At 40.7% G+C, this 17,498-nt stretch overlaps 1 protein-coding gene across 1 annotated transcript in view; it reads right to left on the bottom strand.

Moving 5' to 3' along the window:
- The window catches only part of LOC112815972 (kinesin-like protein KIF6), a 182,218-nt gene that overhangs the window by 156,722 nt on the left and 7,998 nt on the right, over positions 1-17,498 (bottom strand). The window contains exon 3 of the mRNA XM_025862293.2: positions 16,010-16,084. Coding sequence (XP_025718078.1) covers positions 16,010-16,084 — 75 coding nt within the window. The remainder of the gene's footprint in view (positions 1-16,009; positions 16,085-17,498) is intronic.

Below are 17,498 nucleotides of genomic sequence, written 5' to 3'. Positions count from 1 at the left end.
AGAAAAAATACATAGCTTTTTTCCTTAAAAATATTTTAGTATTTATGATATAGGGATTACTTCTAATTCAAAGCATATTGGTATTACACTGAGTAATGATAAACTTTCAAGTGGCAAATAAATTTGCATTATAATTTTATACATATAAAACTTTACTATTATTTAATGTTTACATATAGTATCTATATAATTTATATAATAATATTTAATTAATATGTCTTGATTGATCATATAATTTTCCTGGCTTGCTTTCACTACATATTCACTTATTAGATCATCAAAATCTATATCTTTCATATCATTTTCAATTGATATAATTGAAAGCTGTCAGCAAATGCAAGATCATAAATAGTTCTTTTTTCAAAAATTGTTTTTCTTGTGATGAGAACTTTTTGGATCTATTCTCTTAGCAACTTTTTACTTTTGAAAAAGGTCTTTCTGCTGATCCAACTGTTACTGGAGCTATTACAAGTATTTTATAGGCTACGACAACACTGAAATAAATTTCTTATAAATTACTTCAAAATATAAATTTTAGTACATCTAAGCTGACAAATCTCACAAAATAATTTCTCTAAAAAGATCGAACTCTTCATACAAGTCAGTTTCGTGTAAGTTTGAATGTAATTTTATTTTTATTTCATTTTTTTTAAAGATTTTATTTATTTATTTGACAGAGAGAGAGAGACGAGAGAGGGAACACAAGCAGGAGAGGGAGAAACAGGCCTTCCATGGAGCAGGGAGCCCGATGCAGGGCTCGATCCCAGGACCCTGGTATCATGACCTGAGCTGAAGGCAGACGCTTAATGACTGCCCCTGAATGTAATTTTAAATGCAGATATACCCAATGCATTTTAATATTTACTCTGACATCTCCTGTCATTCGTGGAGGTAGAACAAGAAACTGGAAGTGGCTCCGTAATTTGTGCAGAATCCAAGACACCTATTTATGTGTTTTATTGCTAGGTCTATGATTATAAGGAAAACTTTAATTTTAAAATTATTTCCTCCATTCATTGGTTCATTTGAAGCTTCATATGCAAATAGTGTCCTTTTCTGTTGAATGATCTTAAATTTAATTTCTGCTTCTAAGCCTGAGGACATGTGCTTTCCCTGCAACATTTTCAAAACAGAAAATTCTAACCTCTGAGGAATTCTAACTCTCTGATATACTTTATTGCAACGCTCATATGTCCGCTTTTATTTTGTCATAGCTTACTGATCAAGTTTGCACCCTGAGCAAATAGCAGCTCTGTTCCAGTGCACAGGCCGGAGACTTAAATATCACACACCGTTGGGACTATCTCTGGGGACACACAGGGTAACCAGCCTCCTGTGACTGTCCTGCTGTTGCCCCCTTAGGAAACCCCCGCTTTTTAAATTTTTTTACTTTTTTATGTTCACCACCTTTCGGGTCCTAAGCCCCCACTGTCTTGCATGGCTGCAATGCCCTTCTGCTGATGTTATAGTGGTCACACTCCCTATCTAGGTCCATGTCCCAGCATGCCCACCCCCTCAGGGTCCCACGGCACCCAGGACTGCTCCGAAGTGTACAGCTGGATCAATGATACTGGGTGGGCACTGCCTGCCATGCCCCAGCCTGTGTGTGTACCAGCTGCTAGCTGGACCACAAGCACATGTGCGGTCAGCTGCTCCAGGGCATCTCCGCTCCTTGGGAAAATGCTCCTCTGTCCCACTGGACTCCACTTACAAAATGCAAATTCCAATGTAAACATTTTAGGAATTTCAAGGTGGCAACAGCAGAGGACTAAACCAAGCATGGGGCCCTTTTCAGTGTAGGGCTCTGAGTGGCTGCAAAGCCAACGTCCATGAAGCAGGAGCTGGGTCTAGGCCATCATAAAGAGCTGAGCTTTTACTTGGAATGAAACAGGGAGCCACTGAAGGGTTTTGAGCATAGAAATGACATGATACATTTCACATGCAGTTACTAGTGAAGAATACAGGTTTTGCATTTCACACCAGAGAACTGGCCTCCAACTGCTCAGATTTAAGCACTAAACATGACTTATACAACCATCAGTTTGCTTTTGAACATTCAGTATATTCAAAAAGTAATTTTTTTAAAAAACACTATGTTGTACAATCTAAATACATACACTTCTAATTTTGTCAGTCACATCTCAACAAAACTGGGGGGAAAAGTAATTTCTAAATCTTTATCGAGGACAACGTTAGGTATAAACAAAGTAGATCAAGTCTACTCATAAAACGCGACCTTAATTTTAATGACAAGCATTTGGTCAGAATAACAAAAACCAAGGGAAGCAAGACAACTGCAAGAGTGTGAGGACATGCAGAAACAGGGATCTTCCTCAGGCTTCTTGCACACTTAGGACCTTCCCCTTGTGTATCAGTTATGAACTAGCAGAAGCTATGACAATTCCTAACTGTCACCACCTGTAGTCCATGGTGACCCCTCCAGACTCTCATTCTCTACCCACCCTCTCCCACCTCGGGCTCCTGCTCCAGAGGTCTTCTTGATCCAGATTTGCCCGGTTCATTCTGCCAAGAGTGACACTCAACCGGCCCCAGCCCATTTCTATTTAGGTAACACTTTCAGCCCGGGATCTGCCTCCTAAGTCATGGGCAGCCTTTGCATGGCTGCCCTTGACTCAGATTCCTTGTTCTGGTCCCATTGGCCATGGCTGCCAGGGACCATGTCACAGGGTCACAACCACCCTGCTGGAAATTATGGGTGGGACAGTTTTCCCCTTATCAGAACCTGTGAGGATTGACATATGACATAACTGAAAGCTTGCTCAAAATGTCTTCCAACACACAGCTTAAGAGCTCCCATTTCAGTGTATCATCATGCCTGAGATGCTATCAGTGCTGGCCTGACTTTGGTAAACAAGGATATTTTTGTATAACAAAAATTCCTCCAAGAAAGTTAAGACCTACTTGCAGTGCCTGATATGTAGCTAGCGCTCCATAAATGTTAGCTGACTGAGTGATGAATACTGGTTAATTTATCCAGTCTAATTGTTTTCCTCAGAGAACAGCCACACTGAATGAAGACATCTTATGGACAAAAGGAAGAAACATCATCTGGAGGACATGAACGTTTGACAGAGTGTGGGAAAAGGGCACAGTGATTACAGGACCACAGAGATCATGAATTCTAGAGCACAGGAAGAACAAATCCAGGAGGTGGGAAGTAAAAGAGAAGTTGCATTTCCCTTCCCATACCTGTCCAGCCCCCACCCCAAACACTGACCAAGACAAAGCCAACACCTCAGTTGTGCCTGTTTATAATGGCCAGGAATAAAGAATTAACACTGCTGAATGCTCCTGAAAGTCACAGGATGAGGACTGAAAGCTGCCCACTGATTTGGTGACACCAACCTCATTGGTGAATTTAGCAAGGGTAATCTCAGTGAAATGTAATGAAATACATAAACACAGCTGTGTGATAGAGCAACCTGAGGATCAAAGGACTATGAAAGAAAGACCTTTCTAGTCTCAGCTCCAAAACCTAACTACTGTGTGACCTTGCAGAAGTCAATTTAATGCTCAGAGCCCCAGTTTTCTCATCTAAAAGGGTAAAAATAATACCTGTCTACCCATGGGGTTGTTGTAAAAACTAAGTGAGATAATACGTGTGCAAGTGCTATAAGGTTGGCAAAGCTCCGCATAAAATCAAATGTATTCTGGCTGTTATCAAATAACAATGAGTAAGTCTGTTCATGTTATTTAGCCAGAAATGCATTAAAAATCTGACCAAAACACCTGGCCAGGCATAGTAATGGCCAAATTCACTGAGAATGACAGAAATTCTGCTTAAGTAAAACAACTTTCAAAAGAAGACATTTAGATCGCACACTAAATAAATTTACTGCTGTATTTATCCCAACAATTTAAACAACATATTTTAACTATGGTTGTGCTTTTTGCCAGTCAATTGTAAATTCAAATAACTATAGTAAAAACCTTGCCAGTTGTAATCAATCACTACACATTTGTGTAGGATTTTCCAGAAGGCTTTGCATTCCATTTGCTTTCTTTGTATATCATCCATTTGGAGGATAAGAAGGTGAATAATGATAAGTGGAAATATCTCTGGATCATCTGGGACTGCATCCTCATGTCCTGAAGCAAAGATTTCTGATAAAATTGCAGATTTGTGCCTCAGGAGAAACCAAATCTAACAAGCATCAGGCAGTGGGGTGGGAGGGGGAATCTATAAAGAAAAGCATTCATAACTTGGTAAAACCCTGAATTGGAATGAAAAATCTTAGTCTAGAAAAATACTGGTGAGGAGCCAAAAATGGGTGATAGTTAACACTTCCTGAGCACACACTGTGTACTGGGGCATGTGTTTTTTGTGTCCAGTTCATCTGATCCTCAGGGCAAATGAAGTAGCTATAATGGTGCCATTTTCCCCACCTACAGATAAAAAACTGAGACATGGAATGAGTAATTTGCTCAAAGCCACAGAGCTATCAAGTATTAAAGGTGGGAGCTGAACCATACTTTTATGGCTCCAAAGTCCACAGTCTTAACATGTTACACAATCTCCCTCACCTATTTCTTTAGAGAAAGTGTTCAAATTCTTGAAAACTAATCATAACTGATTACCTTAGCCAAATAGTTTCTGATTTCTCTGTTACTTTTTAATTGTCCTATAAACATTAACAACAGAGTATTAAACCAAGACAGGTGCCCTTCTGCACAGGGGGCCCTGCACATGGGGCTCACATCCAGGAAGCCTTCCCTGGCATTAAGATGAGGTATTTCCACTCATTTTAGAAAGAAGTGGCATGAAATTATAAACACACACCAAATTTTCAGAAGTGTAAAGTTGTTCAGAGTATATCTCAGATCTCTGGGAAAGATACCACTCAAGACAAATACCAGGAATACCCTCTGTAAAGCTGCCTGTCTAGATCATACAATCTCCAACTTTAAGTTTAGTGTACCAGAAACATGTAGAGGCCTTGTTAGAAGAGACTGCTCTGATTCAGCAGGTCTGGGTGAGGCCGAGGAATCTGCATGCCTCACAAGTTCCGAGGTGACCACTTTGAAACCCACCAGACTAGACAAAAAAGCAGCTGTCATGCTTAGATTCACTGGAAAGGCCTCTTTCCAAAAAAATACCTCAGGAAGGAAGCAAAAGTAAAAACTCCTTTTATAGGAAAAAGAGCACATCACTATACATTCAGCAAGAAAAGGAAAGCTGTAGCCCCCAAAGGATAATCCTCTATATACTGATCCTCTCACTCAACAGTTATTCATTGAATATCTAATATATACCTGATGCTGTCCTAGGAGCTGAGGTTACAGCAGTGAACACAGATGAAGAGTCCGTGCTTTCATGAAGCTTACATTTGAGTGGGCAGAGGCAGGCAATAAACAAATTTAACAAGTAAACACTGCGTAGAGTATGTTAGTTGGTGATACATGCTACAAAGAAAAATCGAGCATGGTAAGGATAAGTGTGGGATGGGGGCTGTTTTCATATGTGGGGTGGTCAGGGAAGGTCACTGAGAAGACACAGGAGCAGAGACCTGCAGGACAAGGAGGTATAAGCCAGGAGCAAGAGAGAGTTCCAGGAAGAGGGGATGGCAAATGCAAAGGCCCTGAGCTGGGAACCCACATTTGCTGTGTTTGAGGAACAGCACATATAAAAAAGAATGTTCTTAATCACCTGTGGACAAGGGAACTGCTCTACTATCCTCAAGGATTAATGGACAAAATGATACTGAGTATGTGAACTTCAAAATTTGGGAAGAAAACATGTGGATAATTTCTCTTCATTCTGGTACCACAATGTTTTAAGAACCCAGTCTTACATAAAATGTAGTTACAAATCACATCGGGTTTCATTTTCCTTTTGGATTTTGTTTTGATCTGTTTCCTGTCAGGGTCATTGCTGAGGAGAGAAGCTCTGATGTTTTCCGGAGACAATCAGCAGAAATGTGGGTGTCCCGTTGCAGAAGTTAGCAGTGCTCCCACCCCTATCTACTCAAGACTTGCTGCTCCCATTCACACAAATGGCTTCTCACTGCAAGAGGCTGTTGCTCTCTGCCCACACACTTAGCGTGACTAAGAGGCTTGTTTCATCCACGTACAGGTGAGGCTAGAAGTGCCACAGTGTTAACACCCTGGAAGCAGCCCCCAGCCAATAATGGACAGATGTGGTTGAATACAGAGGAGCTTCTTTGCCTCTTGGGTGGAACTCTGAGGCATGCCCTTCACAGTCCCCCAGACAACGCCAGTGGGATTGAGTCCCAGTTGCCCAAAGTGATAACTTACTCTTTTAACATACCTCCTAGTGGCTTCCTTTCCTTCACTGTCTCACTTCCCCACTCCCCGGCTGGTGCTTCCTGGGCTCACCCCCCAAATACACTACCTTCACAATCCCAGCCTCAGGATCTGTTTTAGTGGGGGCGTGCCAGCCTAAGACAAGTATCTTCTGGCTAAGGAGTCACATCACCACAAGAGAAAGCACCTCTGATCCACTGGTCAGTCTCACCATTGTCTTCTTAATTTAAGCCATGCTATTTATTTTACCACTGACCCAGCGATTTTCATCACATGTATCTGCTCTGTCAGAGAACTCAGAGTCTGTCAGAGTCCCCACAGTCAAACTGCTTCATATAACTCTCAGACCATTTTTAGAGGTATTTTATCAGGTGAATCACAAATAGCTTTACCTTAGCTGTCATTGCAAAAATGAGGGTAGCATGCAATTTCTTGAATGGCCATTCCTAAGAAGAGACATCCAGATTTAGACTCATTTGTTTACCTATAATAGTAAATTTCATTATTTTAAATGTGCATCCTTAATACAATCTGTGCTTGTTAGGTGGACTGCCGTGCTCCCTCCAAGTTCACTAGCTGTGGGTGGCATGGCAATATGATCCTTACTAAGCATCTTTAGGTCAACATCTTATATAATTTCAGTGGGTTTTAAAAGCTGATATGTGTTCTGGTTTTTAAGCACAAAGCCATGTTTTCAGTTGAAGATAAAATTTTAAAAGTGCTGTACTTAGAAGTTTCCATTTAAGAATAGTGAAACCACAAAAGCTAGAAACGTCATGTTATCAGGAAATTTAGCAGAGCAGGAAGTGAAGCCGACAACAGGTACATGTTTATAAACAATCCATCTGGTGAAGTAAAATTGTGGCCAGAAGTTGAACAAATCTGTGGGAGCCAGTGGGTTTTTGTATAATTTGGTAGTGACCAATGTTTTCTGCTTAAAAGCCAACTTTAAGAAAAATAAAGTGTTTACTGGCAGGCATGTTGTGGTGAATGTCTAATGGAATTAGCTTTACTGAGTCCCATGGGGGAGAAGTGTTAGTCTAATAATTTAGATTACCAAATTTACTGAATAGAAGAACATCACAGAACAAATGACACTAAAGTTTTCAGATCCAGAAATATTAATGTTTTATTCTGAAATTGCTATAAATTTTCAGGAAGTGGCAAAGAGAGGACAGAGCAGCTCTGTGTATCCTTCACCCAGTTTCCCCCAATGGTTATTTCTTGCATAACTCAAGTATGTTGTCAAAACCAGGAGGCTGACATCAGTACAATATGTGTATCATTTTATCACATGTGGAAGTTCAAAGACCAATCACTGCAATTAAGATACAGAACTCTTGGGGTGCCTGGGTGGCTCAGTCAGTTAAGTGTCTGCCTTCAACTCAGGTCATGGTCTCAGGGTCCTGGGCTTGAGCCCCATGTTGGGCTCCCTGCTCAGTGTGGAGCCTGCTTCTCCCTCTCCCTCTGCTCCCTCCCTGCTCATGCTCACTCTCTCTCTCAAATAAATGAATTAAATCTAAAAAAAAAAAAAAAATACAGAACTCTTCCATCACCAGAGATCTACTGATGTTGACATCTTACCAGTTTGAATGAAGTGTAGAAACCTTACTTCCTTGTAAGTTCCTTCACCCTCCCTTGTTTACAACATAATTGTCATCAAACAACGCTTTATTTTTTGATTCATCAAACACGGTTTTTTAAACTCAAGAGGAGAAACACTCTTCCTTGCTAATGTTCCAAGATTCATTCTTTTTTCATTTCCTTTTTTTTTTTTTTCCCAAGAACTTCCCTTATCCTTTCTTTTAGGGGAGGTACACTGGCACCTAATTCTCTTAGGTTTTCCTTTGTCTGAACATAACTTTATTTCCCCTTTATTCCTGACAGATAATTACACTGGGTATACCATCCTGGGCTGACAGTTCTTTTCTTTCATCACTTGAGAATATTCTACTTCCTTCTAGATTTCATGATTTCTGATGAGAAATCCACTATAATTCAAATTATTCTTTTTTCCTATAGGGAAGGTATCATCTCTCTCACTGCTTTCAGATTTTTTCTTTGTCTTTAGTGTTCTGAAGTTTAACTATGATGTGTCTTAGAGGGGATGTGAGTTCATCCTGTTTGGGGTTTGCTCAGTTTCTTAAAGCTCTAGATTTATGCCTTTTACCAAAACTGGGGAATTTTCAGCCATTACTTCTTTGAATACTTTTCAACTCCACTCTCTTTCTCCTCTCCTTGGGGACTATGATGACATGAATGTTAGATCTTTCGCTATAGTTCTCAGGGGTCCCTGAGGGTCTCTCCACTTTTTTCCAGCCTATTTTCTTTCTATTGTCCATATTGGGTGATTTCTATTGTTACCCTCTTCAGATTCATTGATTCTTTACTCTGAGCTCTCCCTTCTGCTATTGAGCCATCTGTCAATTTTTTTTTTTTAATTTAAATCACTGTACTTTTCAGTTCTAAATTCTCATTTGGTTCTTCTTTATATCTTCTATTTTTTTGCTGAGACTTTAAATATTTTCATTTGTTTCAAGCATGTTCCTAATTGCTCATGGAAGCAGTTCTATGATGACTGCTTAAAATCCTAAGATTATTCCAGACCTGTGTCATCTATGTACTGGCATCTGTTGATTATTTCTTCTTATGAGAGTTGATGTTTTCCTGATTCTTGATATTTCATAGTTGATGCATGATTTTCAGTTGTACCCTGGATAGCTTAGGTATTATGTTATGAGATTCTAGATCATAGTTCAATCTTGTTTTAACATGCCTCCTCTGACACCATGCTAGTGGGAGAAGCGGGGTGCCACCTCACTACTGCCAGGTGGGGGTGAAGGTCCAGGCTCCCCACCCTATCTGTCTTGACACTTGGGGGGAGCTCATTCCTGTGGGTGGGGGTGAGATTTCAGGCTCCCTTCTAGGCCTCATCTGACACTCTCCCTTAGATAGGAGAGGAAGGGGCACCTTGCTGCTGCCCACTGATACCACATCAGGGTGAGGGAGGTCTTGTTCCTGCTGGATGGTGGTGAACTCCAGGATTCCATGTGACTTCCAATGACAACTTGGGGGAGGGGAGAGGGAGAAGTTGTCATCTCCAAGTGGGGATGAAATTCTTCCCACTCCTCTGATAGCACCCTGGCAGTGGGGAATGCGGTGCCCTGTGATAGCCAGGCTTTTGCTGTTGGGGTGCAGCTGGGGATTTTTCCATGGTATCTGGATGGAGTAAAGCAACTAGTATCTAGAAGTTTCTCTCTCACCAGGTTGCCCCTTTCCCAGTCCTCTGGCTGTAGAGAACAGACTTTTCTTGCCACTTTGTCTGAGACTATTGGTCTTTCTGGGTTGCCAGTTTTTCCAGCATCCAGTCTGGGACACATGAGGCAAAACAATGACAACAACAACAACAAAAAACCAAACCCATGTCATTCCTCAGGTCCTGGGGTCCCCTGGCCAGTCTACCTTCTTCTCCCCATCCTATAGAATTTTCTTATGTTTCTTTTATATATAATGCCCAGAGTTTTTACTTGTACTTAGTGAGAGGAGTAGAGAGAAGTGTGTCTACTTCATCTTGGTCTGAAGCCATAGCTACTGGGCATATTTTTAAAGTGGAAAAAAGAATACATATGTCTAATTTTTTTCAACCCTTAGAATGAAGAAGGCATTGAAGTTCACATGGCACATTTGAATGCACTCTTTCTTTTCATCCTCAAAACAATCTTATAAAGTTGGTCTTGTTGGCATCTCCCTTTCTCTGAGGGGATAACTGATTAGGAAGTGGCAGGTCTGACCCAGAGTCTCACAGTGAGTTATTCACAGGGCTGAGGACAGAATCAGATCATTCCACCGCCACACTGTTTGAGCCAGACAAGGTAGAAGCACGAGTACGTAGAGGTGAAAAACCGGCCAGTGAGATCTGAATTTACTTTTTTAAGTACTCTTATTGTGGCTTCTCTTGTACCCCATTCTGGTCTCCTTGTCTCTGCTTATGCAGCAGGACTGGACAAGCTAGGCAACCAACAGCATCAGTAGTGCCTGTTTCCTAGAGCCATAGGTAAGAGCGCTGCAGAGCCTTGGCCCTGCCCCACTGGATGTGTGGGATCGCCCCTCCCATAAGAATATCTCCTCTACCAAGCCCTGGCCTCCCACCCAGCCACAGCACAGTGTAAGTATTCCACAACATCTTTCTCCAAGTCTACCGTGGTAGCCCTGGAGCTTGCTTTTTCCCTTCATCTTCTTCTCAGCATAAACCGAAGGTTGCACTTGGTATTGTTCAACTGGTAAAATCAGAGGTTAAAAAGAACTGGTTCGGGGGCACCTGGGTGGCTCAGTCAGTTGAGCATCTGCCTTCGGCTCAGGTCATGATCCCAGGGTCCTGGGATGGAGCCCTGCATTGGGCTCCCTGCTCAGCAGGGTGCCTGCTTCTCACTCGGCCCCTTCCCCCCACTCATGCTTGTGTATGCTCGTGCTCTCTCTCTCTCTTTTTCTCTCTCCGAAATAAATAAATAAAATCTTTAAAAAAAAAAAAAAGAACTGGTTCACGGTGTGACTAATAGTGTCATCACCTGGCTGCCCCTGTTGCACTGAAGATGCATTAGCTTGTCCAGTGTCGGCTGTGGGGACCTCTGTCTTTGGCACACCCAGTCCCCCTGATGGTGTACACCCTACTCATTTTGGTCAAACCATGTTCCTCTAAAACACTAAATTTCTACGTTTTTCCAAAAGCACTCACTGCACATAAAAGTAAATTTCCTACACCCCAAGCTTTTAGGGAAAACCTAAGATTGGCTGAAAAACTGGGATTCTGCAGACTTACAAGTGCATGGGATAGGACCTCAGAAAAGTTGAGACTTCAACCTTCTCTCCTTCAATTTTTCAGTAAAATTTGCACTCCAGGATGAGGTGCCATGTTTGGCTTGTGGCCTCAAGCATCCCTTGAGAGATCACTACATACTCCCAAGATAGATGCATGCCAGCTTGAGAAGCAGAACACTGGATGAAATATCACATCAAACCACAAATTCCTTATACCTGAAATGAATATAACACTGTACGACAACTATACTTCAATAATAAGCTCATAAAAAACCCTACAAGCTCTTTCATATGATGCAATACCATGCACTATACACATTTGTGTGCATTTGTGTGCCTACTAAACTTTATCTTTATAAAAAAACGAGTCCTGGGGCGCCTGGGTGGCTCAGTCGTTAAGCGTCTGCCTTCGGCTCAGGGAACCCTGCATCGGGCTCCTTGCTCCACAGGAAGCCTGCTTCTCCCTCTCCCACTCCCCCTGCTTGTATTCCCTCTCTCACTGTGTCTCTCTGTCAAATAAATAAATAAAATCTTTAAAAATAAATAAATACAAAATAAATAAATACAAAACAAGTCCAAAACCAATGAGCAACACTAATATGATAAAAGGCTATTTCTGCATGTTGCTAAACAACACAGGATATATTTCAGAAAAAGTTCAAAAAAGGTGGGATGACAAAGTACTTCCTAGAGGAGATGTACTCAGTAATAAACAACTAACGACAAAGAGTCTTTTACTTAATCTCCAATGACACATATGTAAAGCTTTATAAGTTCTCACCACTGGTCATGCAGCTCTGTAGTCATGCAGTCTTACCACTCTTTGACTTAGGTAGGAAAAGATGAGTCTAAATTAGCAAGACTCCTGAATTACACACTTTTGGAAAGAAAGAGAACTAATTTTATTTTGCTTTAACTGCATACAGCAACCAGAATTAAGCTACAGTGTGTTAACCCAACAAAACAGCTTGAAAGGGCCTGTGTAGAGTGGCTAGATTTCCACTGGACATGTAGTCCTGAAGACTAATCTTCACAGGGAATACCAGGCATTCCTTAAAATCACCAATTATCTGAGGAAAATCCGCACCAGGAAAGCAACAGTAGAGCATAAACATTAAAAAAATAAATAAAAGCATATAGAAAAAAGAAAGCCAATTCAAAAGAAGATAATAATTATCTTCAGAGTGAAAAAGGAGGACATCACATCAATAAACAAGAAGAGACTTTTTTCCCCATCTCCTAGAAGTGAAAACATAAAACTGCTAAAATTAAAAATTTAAGCGGCAGGTGACAGAGAATGCACACAACTGAAAAGCAAATTACCAACGCTAGAAGACTGAGCTAACAAATTCTTTCAGAACTTAGAACCAAAAGACAAAGAGATGGAAACTAGGAAATAACAGCTATAATATTTGAAGGCGAGAAGTGGTAGTTCTGGAAATACAAGTTCCAAAAAGAGTAAATAAACAGCTGGAGGGAAGGAAATGATTTTGTTCATTATTAAAGATATTATCAATGGGATGACTTGACCCTTGAGCTTGAATATAAGAGTTTTCAGATTGAAGTGGCTGAATGAGACAAGAATACATGAATACATGAAAAAACAGCCATACCTACACTATCAATAGATTCACTGATATGAAACAAAGAACAAAATCAAAAAATCCTAAAAGCTTCCAGAAAGGAAAAAAAGGCATTTTCTATGAAGAAATAAGATCCAGATTGACACTGACAACTTTTCAGCAACACTGCAAGCGAGGGGGCAATGGGGCAGTATCTTCACAGTTATGAGAGAAAGGAAATCTTTAAGCTGGGATTATCCTATACCCAGTCAAATTCCATTTAATGGTGAAAAGGGATGAAAATCTTCCAGAAGTTCCCCAGTCTTGAACTCTCTAAAAATTTATTAAAGGATGATGAGCAGCAAAACCCAAAAAGGAATCCAAGAAGTAGACAAGAGTATAAGGAATACTGATGAGCAAAGTAATAAATATTAACTCAGAGATAAATTTAAATAAATGCTATTAATAAAAATGATTTACAACAATCCAGAATGCAGTTATCAGTTGGTCTCAACACTGGAAATGACAGGGATATGAAAGGTGAAGTAAAAGTGTGCAAGGTGAGAGACAGAGGGAGAAACTTTAGGTAGTGAGAAAAAATACAAATGAGTTTAAATATCTGAACTTAAACTACACGGGGGCTGTCGAAGTACAAGGTACACCTTGAGGGAGAAAATGGAAAGCAGCAGCAGCAACAAGCATAGTCAAACTAACCAACAGCAGCAAAGGATAAAAACAAAGTATGGTGAATGGAAAAAACAAATTAAGAGAGGAAGAATAGCTGTAAACATCATTATCATAATCATAATAAATATAAACAAGTCAAAGTACCCAATTAAAGATCAGGGACTCTGAATGTGGCTGAAAGGAAAAAGCCAGCTATATTTTATTTGGGCCATGCTTAAAAACAAAATATCACAGGGCAGTTGAATTAAGAGATGGAGAAAGATAAACCAGATAAAAGCTAACAGAAAAAAAAAAATAGCAAAAACAGTTCCAGAAAAAATGGGATATAAGGAAAAAAGTCTTAAAAAGGACAAAGAGGGGTACCTGGATGGCTCAGTCAGTTAAGCGTCCAACTCTTAATTTCAGGTCAAGTCATGATCTCAGGGCCGTGGGATAGAGCCCCAAGTTGGGCTCATGCTGGGCATGGAACCTGCTTAAGGTCATCTCTCTCTACCCTTCTCCCTCCCTCCACTCTCTCTCCCTCTCTTAAAAAAAAAAAAAAAAGGATAAAGAGGAATGTCTCCTACTGACAAAAGATACGATTCACTAAGAACACTTGAGCAGCCTGGATAAAAATGCCTGTCATTCTTGAAATCTTGTCGTCATCAGGTTGGTTGTCATTGTCAAGTCAGTGAACAAAACAAATCCCAGCCTTTGTGGAGCTTTTGTTCTAGTGGAAGACAGACCAAAACCCTAATAAGCAACCAAACTATACAGTGTACCAGATGGGGATGAGTGCTAAAAAACTAAAATAAAACAGGGAAGGGTGAAAGGAAGTGCAATTTCAAGTGCAGTTAATAAAGGAAGACCTCACTAAGAAGGTAACATATGAGAAAAACCGCAAGGCTGAGGGGGCAACCATGAAGACTTCTGACGGAAGACAATTCCAGGCCGAGGACCTCGCAAGAGCTGGAGGGGGAAGTGGGCTCAAGATGGAAGAGCTCAGTAGCAATGGGAGGAAAAACCAGACATCCAGGAAACAGAAACTAAGGCTCCCTCCCTGAATGATTTTAAGAAGTTTCAAAATAAAACACATGAGGTCAGCTAACTGAAAAATGACATAACCAAAAGATTACTAAAAGGAAGAGAATTTTAGAGATGTGTGACATGCAGTCAAGGAGACCTGAATTTAATCCGAAGAGGTTATTGGATTGTGACTATAACTAAAACAGCCGAAGCCTATTCGATTGCATTTCACCCACTGTGAAGGAAGACTGTTTTTACAGAGAAATGCTTAGTTGGAGTAGGATTCAGAAAAGAGAGTTTGAAAGACAAAATGTGACTATGAGTTTCCAGCAATGTCTGTGGGAGAGGGTATACTGATTAGTGGAACTGAAAAACGGTTTTATTTAACAGATACAGATCTTCCTCCACTTATGATAGGGCTCTGTCCAAGAAACCCACCATGAGTTGAAAATGCATTTAATACACCTAACTTACTGAACATCACAGCTTAGCCTAGTCCACCTTCAATGTGATCTGAACCTCCCACTAGCCTACAGGTGGGTAAAATCATCCACCACAAAGCCTGTTTTATAATAAAGTATTGAATACCTCATCTAATTTATTGAATAGTGTATTGAAGGTTATATGGGTACAGTACGGCTGTAAGTGCATCGGTTGTTGACCCTTGTGATCATGTGGCTGGCTGGAATCTGTGCTCACTGCCTCCGCCCAGCATCACAAGAGAGTACTCTACTGTAAATCGTTAGCCCAGGAAAAGATCAAAATTCAAAGTTCGAAATAGGATTTCTACCGAATGCCCATCACTTTCACACCATCCTAAAGTCGAAAAATCCTAAGTTGAACCATCTTAAGTTGGGGACTGTCTGAACATTTCTCATTTTAATCATAAAGATAGATGTGTTTGGAGATAAGAGGTCATTAGAATCATCCAACTGATATCAGGATGAGAAAGCAACCTTAAGTAGTGGTAATTTCTCATACAGATTTCCTATAAGAGGAGAGTGTGCTTATCAAAAGGGCTTGAGTGTCTAGTCCCAAGGACACTTTTGCCAACATACACTAATAAAATGGCATTCTGATTGATTTGGTATTCTCATGTGAGTTTGGTTCCAATAGTCAGTAGCCTGGAACTATCTGAATACACAGAAACACAAGGGACCTAGAAGTTAAGGGCCAAGCTTTGAAAAGTAGTTATTACAAGGCAGTAAAGCTGGGTCAACCATTAGTAGCCCTCCCAGGTGTCACCTGTACCTCAGCCTTCATCCCTCTAACCAGATGTTGGAAATGCTATATTGAAGAGCGAGCCCTGGACTTAACAGTATGGTGATGTACCCCACCCAGGGCTCTATTACCACTAGTCATGCAATCCTGAGTGGCGTCACTTAATCTCTCAGATCCTCAGAGAGTTATACAGGCTTTAAAATGGGAGTAATAATGGCTCTTTTACCTCACTGGTTTGTTTTAAGGCTCAGAATCTAAATCTAAATCTAAAACAAACAGCTATGTGAATAGAAGATATTAATACTAGCATCATTGCATGCCCTGCAGCAATGAGTATATAATTGATATGCCGAAGCACATTACCACAATTATCTGAAAATTGAAGACAAGATGAAAAACCACCAACCCACCAAACAAAATATAGGAAATCCTACCTCTCAGCAACTGGTTTGGCAATGTTTTCAAAAATCGTCTCTTGGTTTGCACCCTGATCGAAAATCTTTTGAAATCTGCAAATATGAAAGTAGTAGTTATTTAAAGGCTGAGCTTCAAACACAATTGGGTTAATATTTTTTTTCCTAAAAGCTTTGTAAATTACCCCATATTTACATACTGGGCTTACCTAACCTGACACAATATCTGCCCTGTAGTCCTGACCACACTGCCCTGTTGTACCCCTGTATACAAATGGTGGGTAAACAGTATTGCTTTGACAAGATCTGCACAATAAATCCCTCTGAAAAACTGCAGCAGCTTTGAACCAAATAATAAACTGTGTGTTCTTTAGCCCTCAAGAGGGACAGTGTCTGCAACTGGCATCAAATTCGAATCCAGATAAGTACGTGAAATGGAAACCCAAGAACAGGATGTAAACAAGACATTGAATTTCTGATGTTTGACCTGTAAGGACAGAATGCAGCTGTGAAATATATGATTATCAAACTTGGTTTTAAAATTGTGAATTGAGGTTGATTTTCCATCAATAGGTGCTGTATCTTGGTATCGGCCACTTAAACTCTCAGGGCAGTTTTGCCCCATTGGGTTTATCATGAATCAAAAGTCAAAAAGTAAATCCAGATGGGCCTGCAAAGAGACATCTTTATCAGATTGGCAAGGCCAGGGCCGTGGGGCAGAAGAACGGTGTCGACACTGCTTGTCTCACAATGGCGCTGTGACTGAGCTCAGTACGGGATCACCGGCACAGTGGGAAACCCAAGGTAACTTTTATAGTGTGGTAAGTCGCTTATTGGCAGGAATGGCCCTCATTAAAACATCATGAAGGAAGTAAGAGGAAAACGGAGACACATGGGGAGGGAAAGGAGGAGGGGGGTGAAGGGGGAGAAAAAGAAAGAGAGAAGCATAAGCATATAGGGCAAAATGTTAACAATTGGTGAATCTCTCACCAAGCGTCTAGGAGAGGCTACTGCATTATTCTTCCACCTCTTCTGTGTATTTAAAATTTTTCAAAATAAAAAATAGGGGTGGTGTGGCTTTAAAGCAAAACCTTTAAAACAAACATGTTGAGGGCATCCTAAGCAGCTTTTGGAGTGGCTTAGGAACTTCTGGTCCACGTGTCTCACTTGTGATTCACAAGTGAGTTGGACGCATGTTCTATTAAAGTAGAGACTACATGGGGACGGCTGGGTGACTCAGTCGGTTAAGCGTGTACCTTCAGCTCAGGTCATGATCCCAGGGTCCTGGGATCGAGCCCCACATCGTGCTCCCTGCTCTGTGGGGAGCCTGCTTCTCCCTCTCCCTCTGCCTGCCACTCCCCCGCTTGTGCTCTCTCTCTGACAAATACATAAATAAATAAAATCTAAAAAAAAAAAAAAAAAAAAAGTAGAGACTACATGAAATGTGGGACTATTTTCATGACCAAGGAGTTCAGAAGGATGTCTGGAGCTGGGTAGGAAATACAAAATA

The sequence above is a fragment of the Callorhinus ursinus genome, unplaced genomic scaffold (genome assembly GCF_003265705.2).
Source record: "Callorhinus ursinus isolate GAN/ISIS: 27379988/994484 unplaced genomic scaffold, GSC_fseal_2.0 scaffold59, whole genome shotgun sequence".
In the NCBI taxonomy this organism is placed as follows: Eukaryota; Metazoa; Chordata; class Mammalia; order Carnivora; family Otariidae; genus Callorhinus; species Callorhinus ursinus.
Note: the sequence above shows the minus strand (reverse complement) of the source record. Positions and strands in the feature narration are given on the sequence as shown.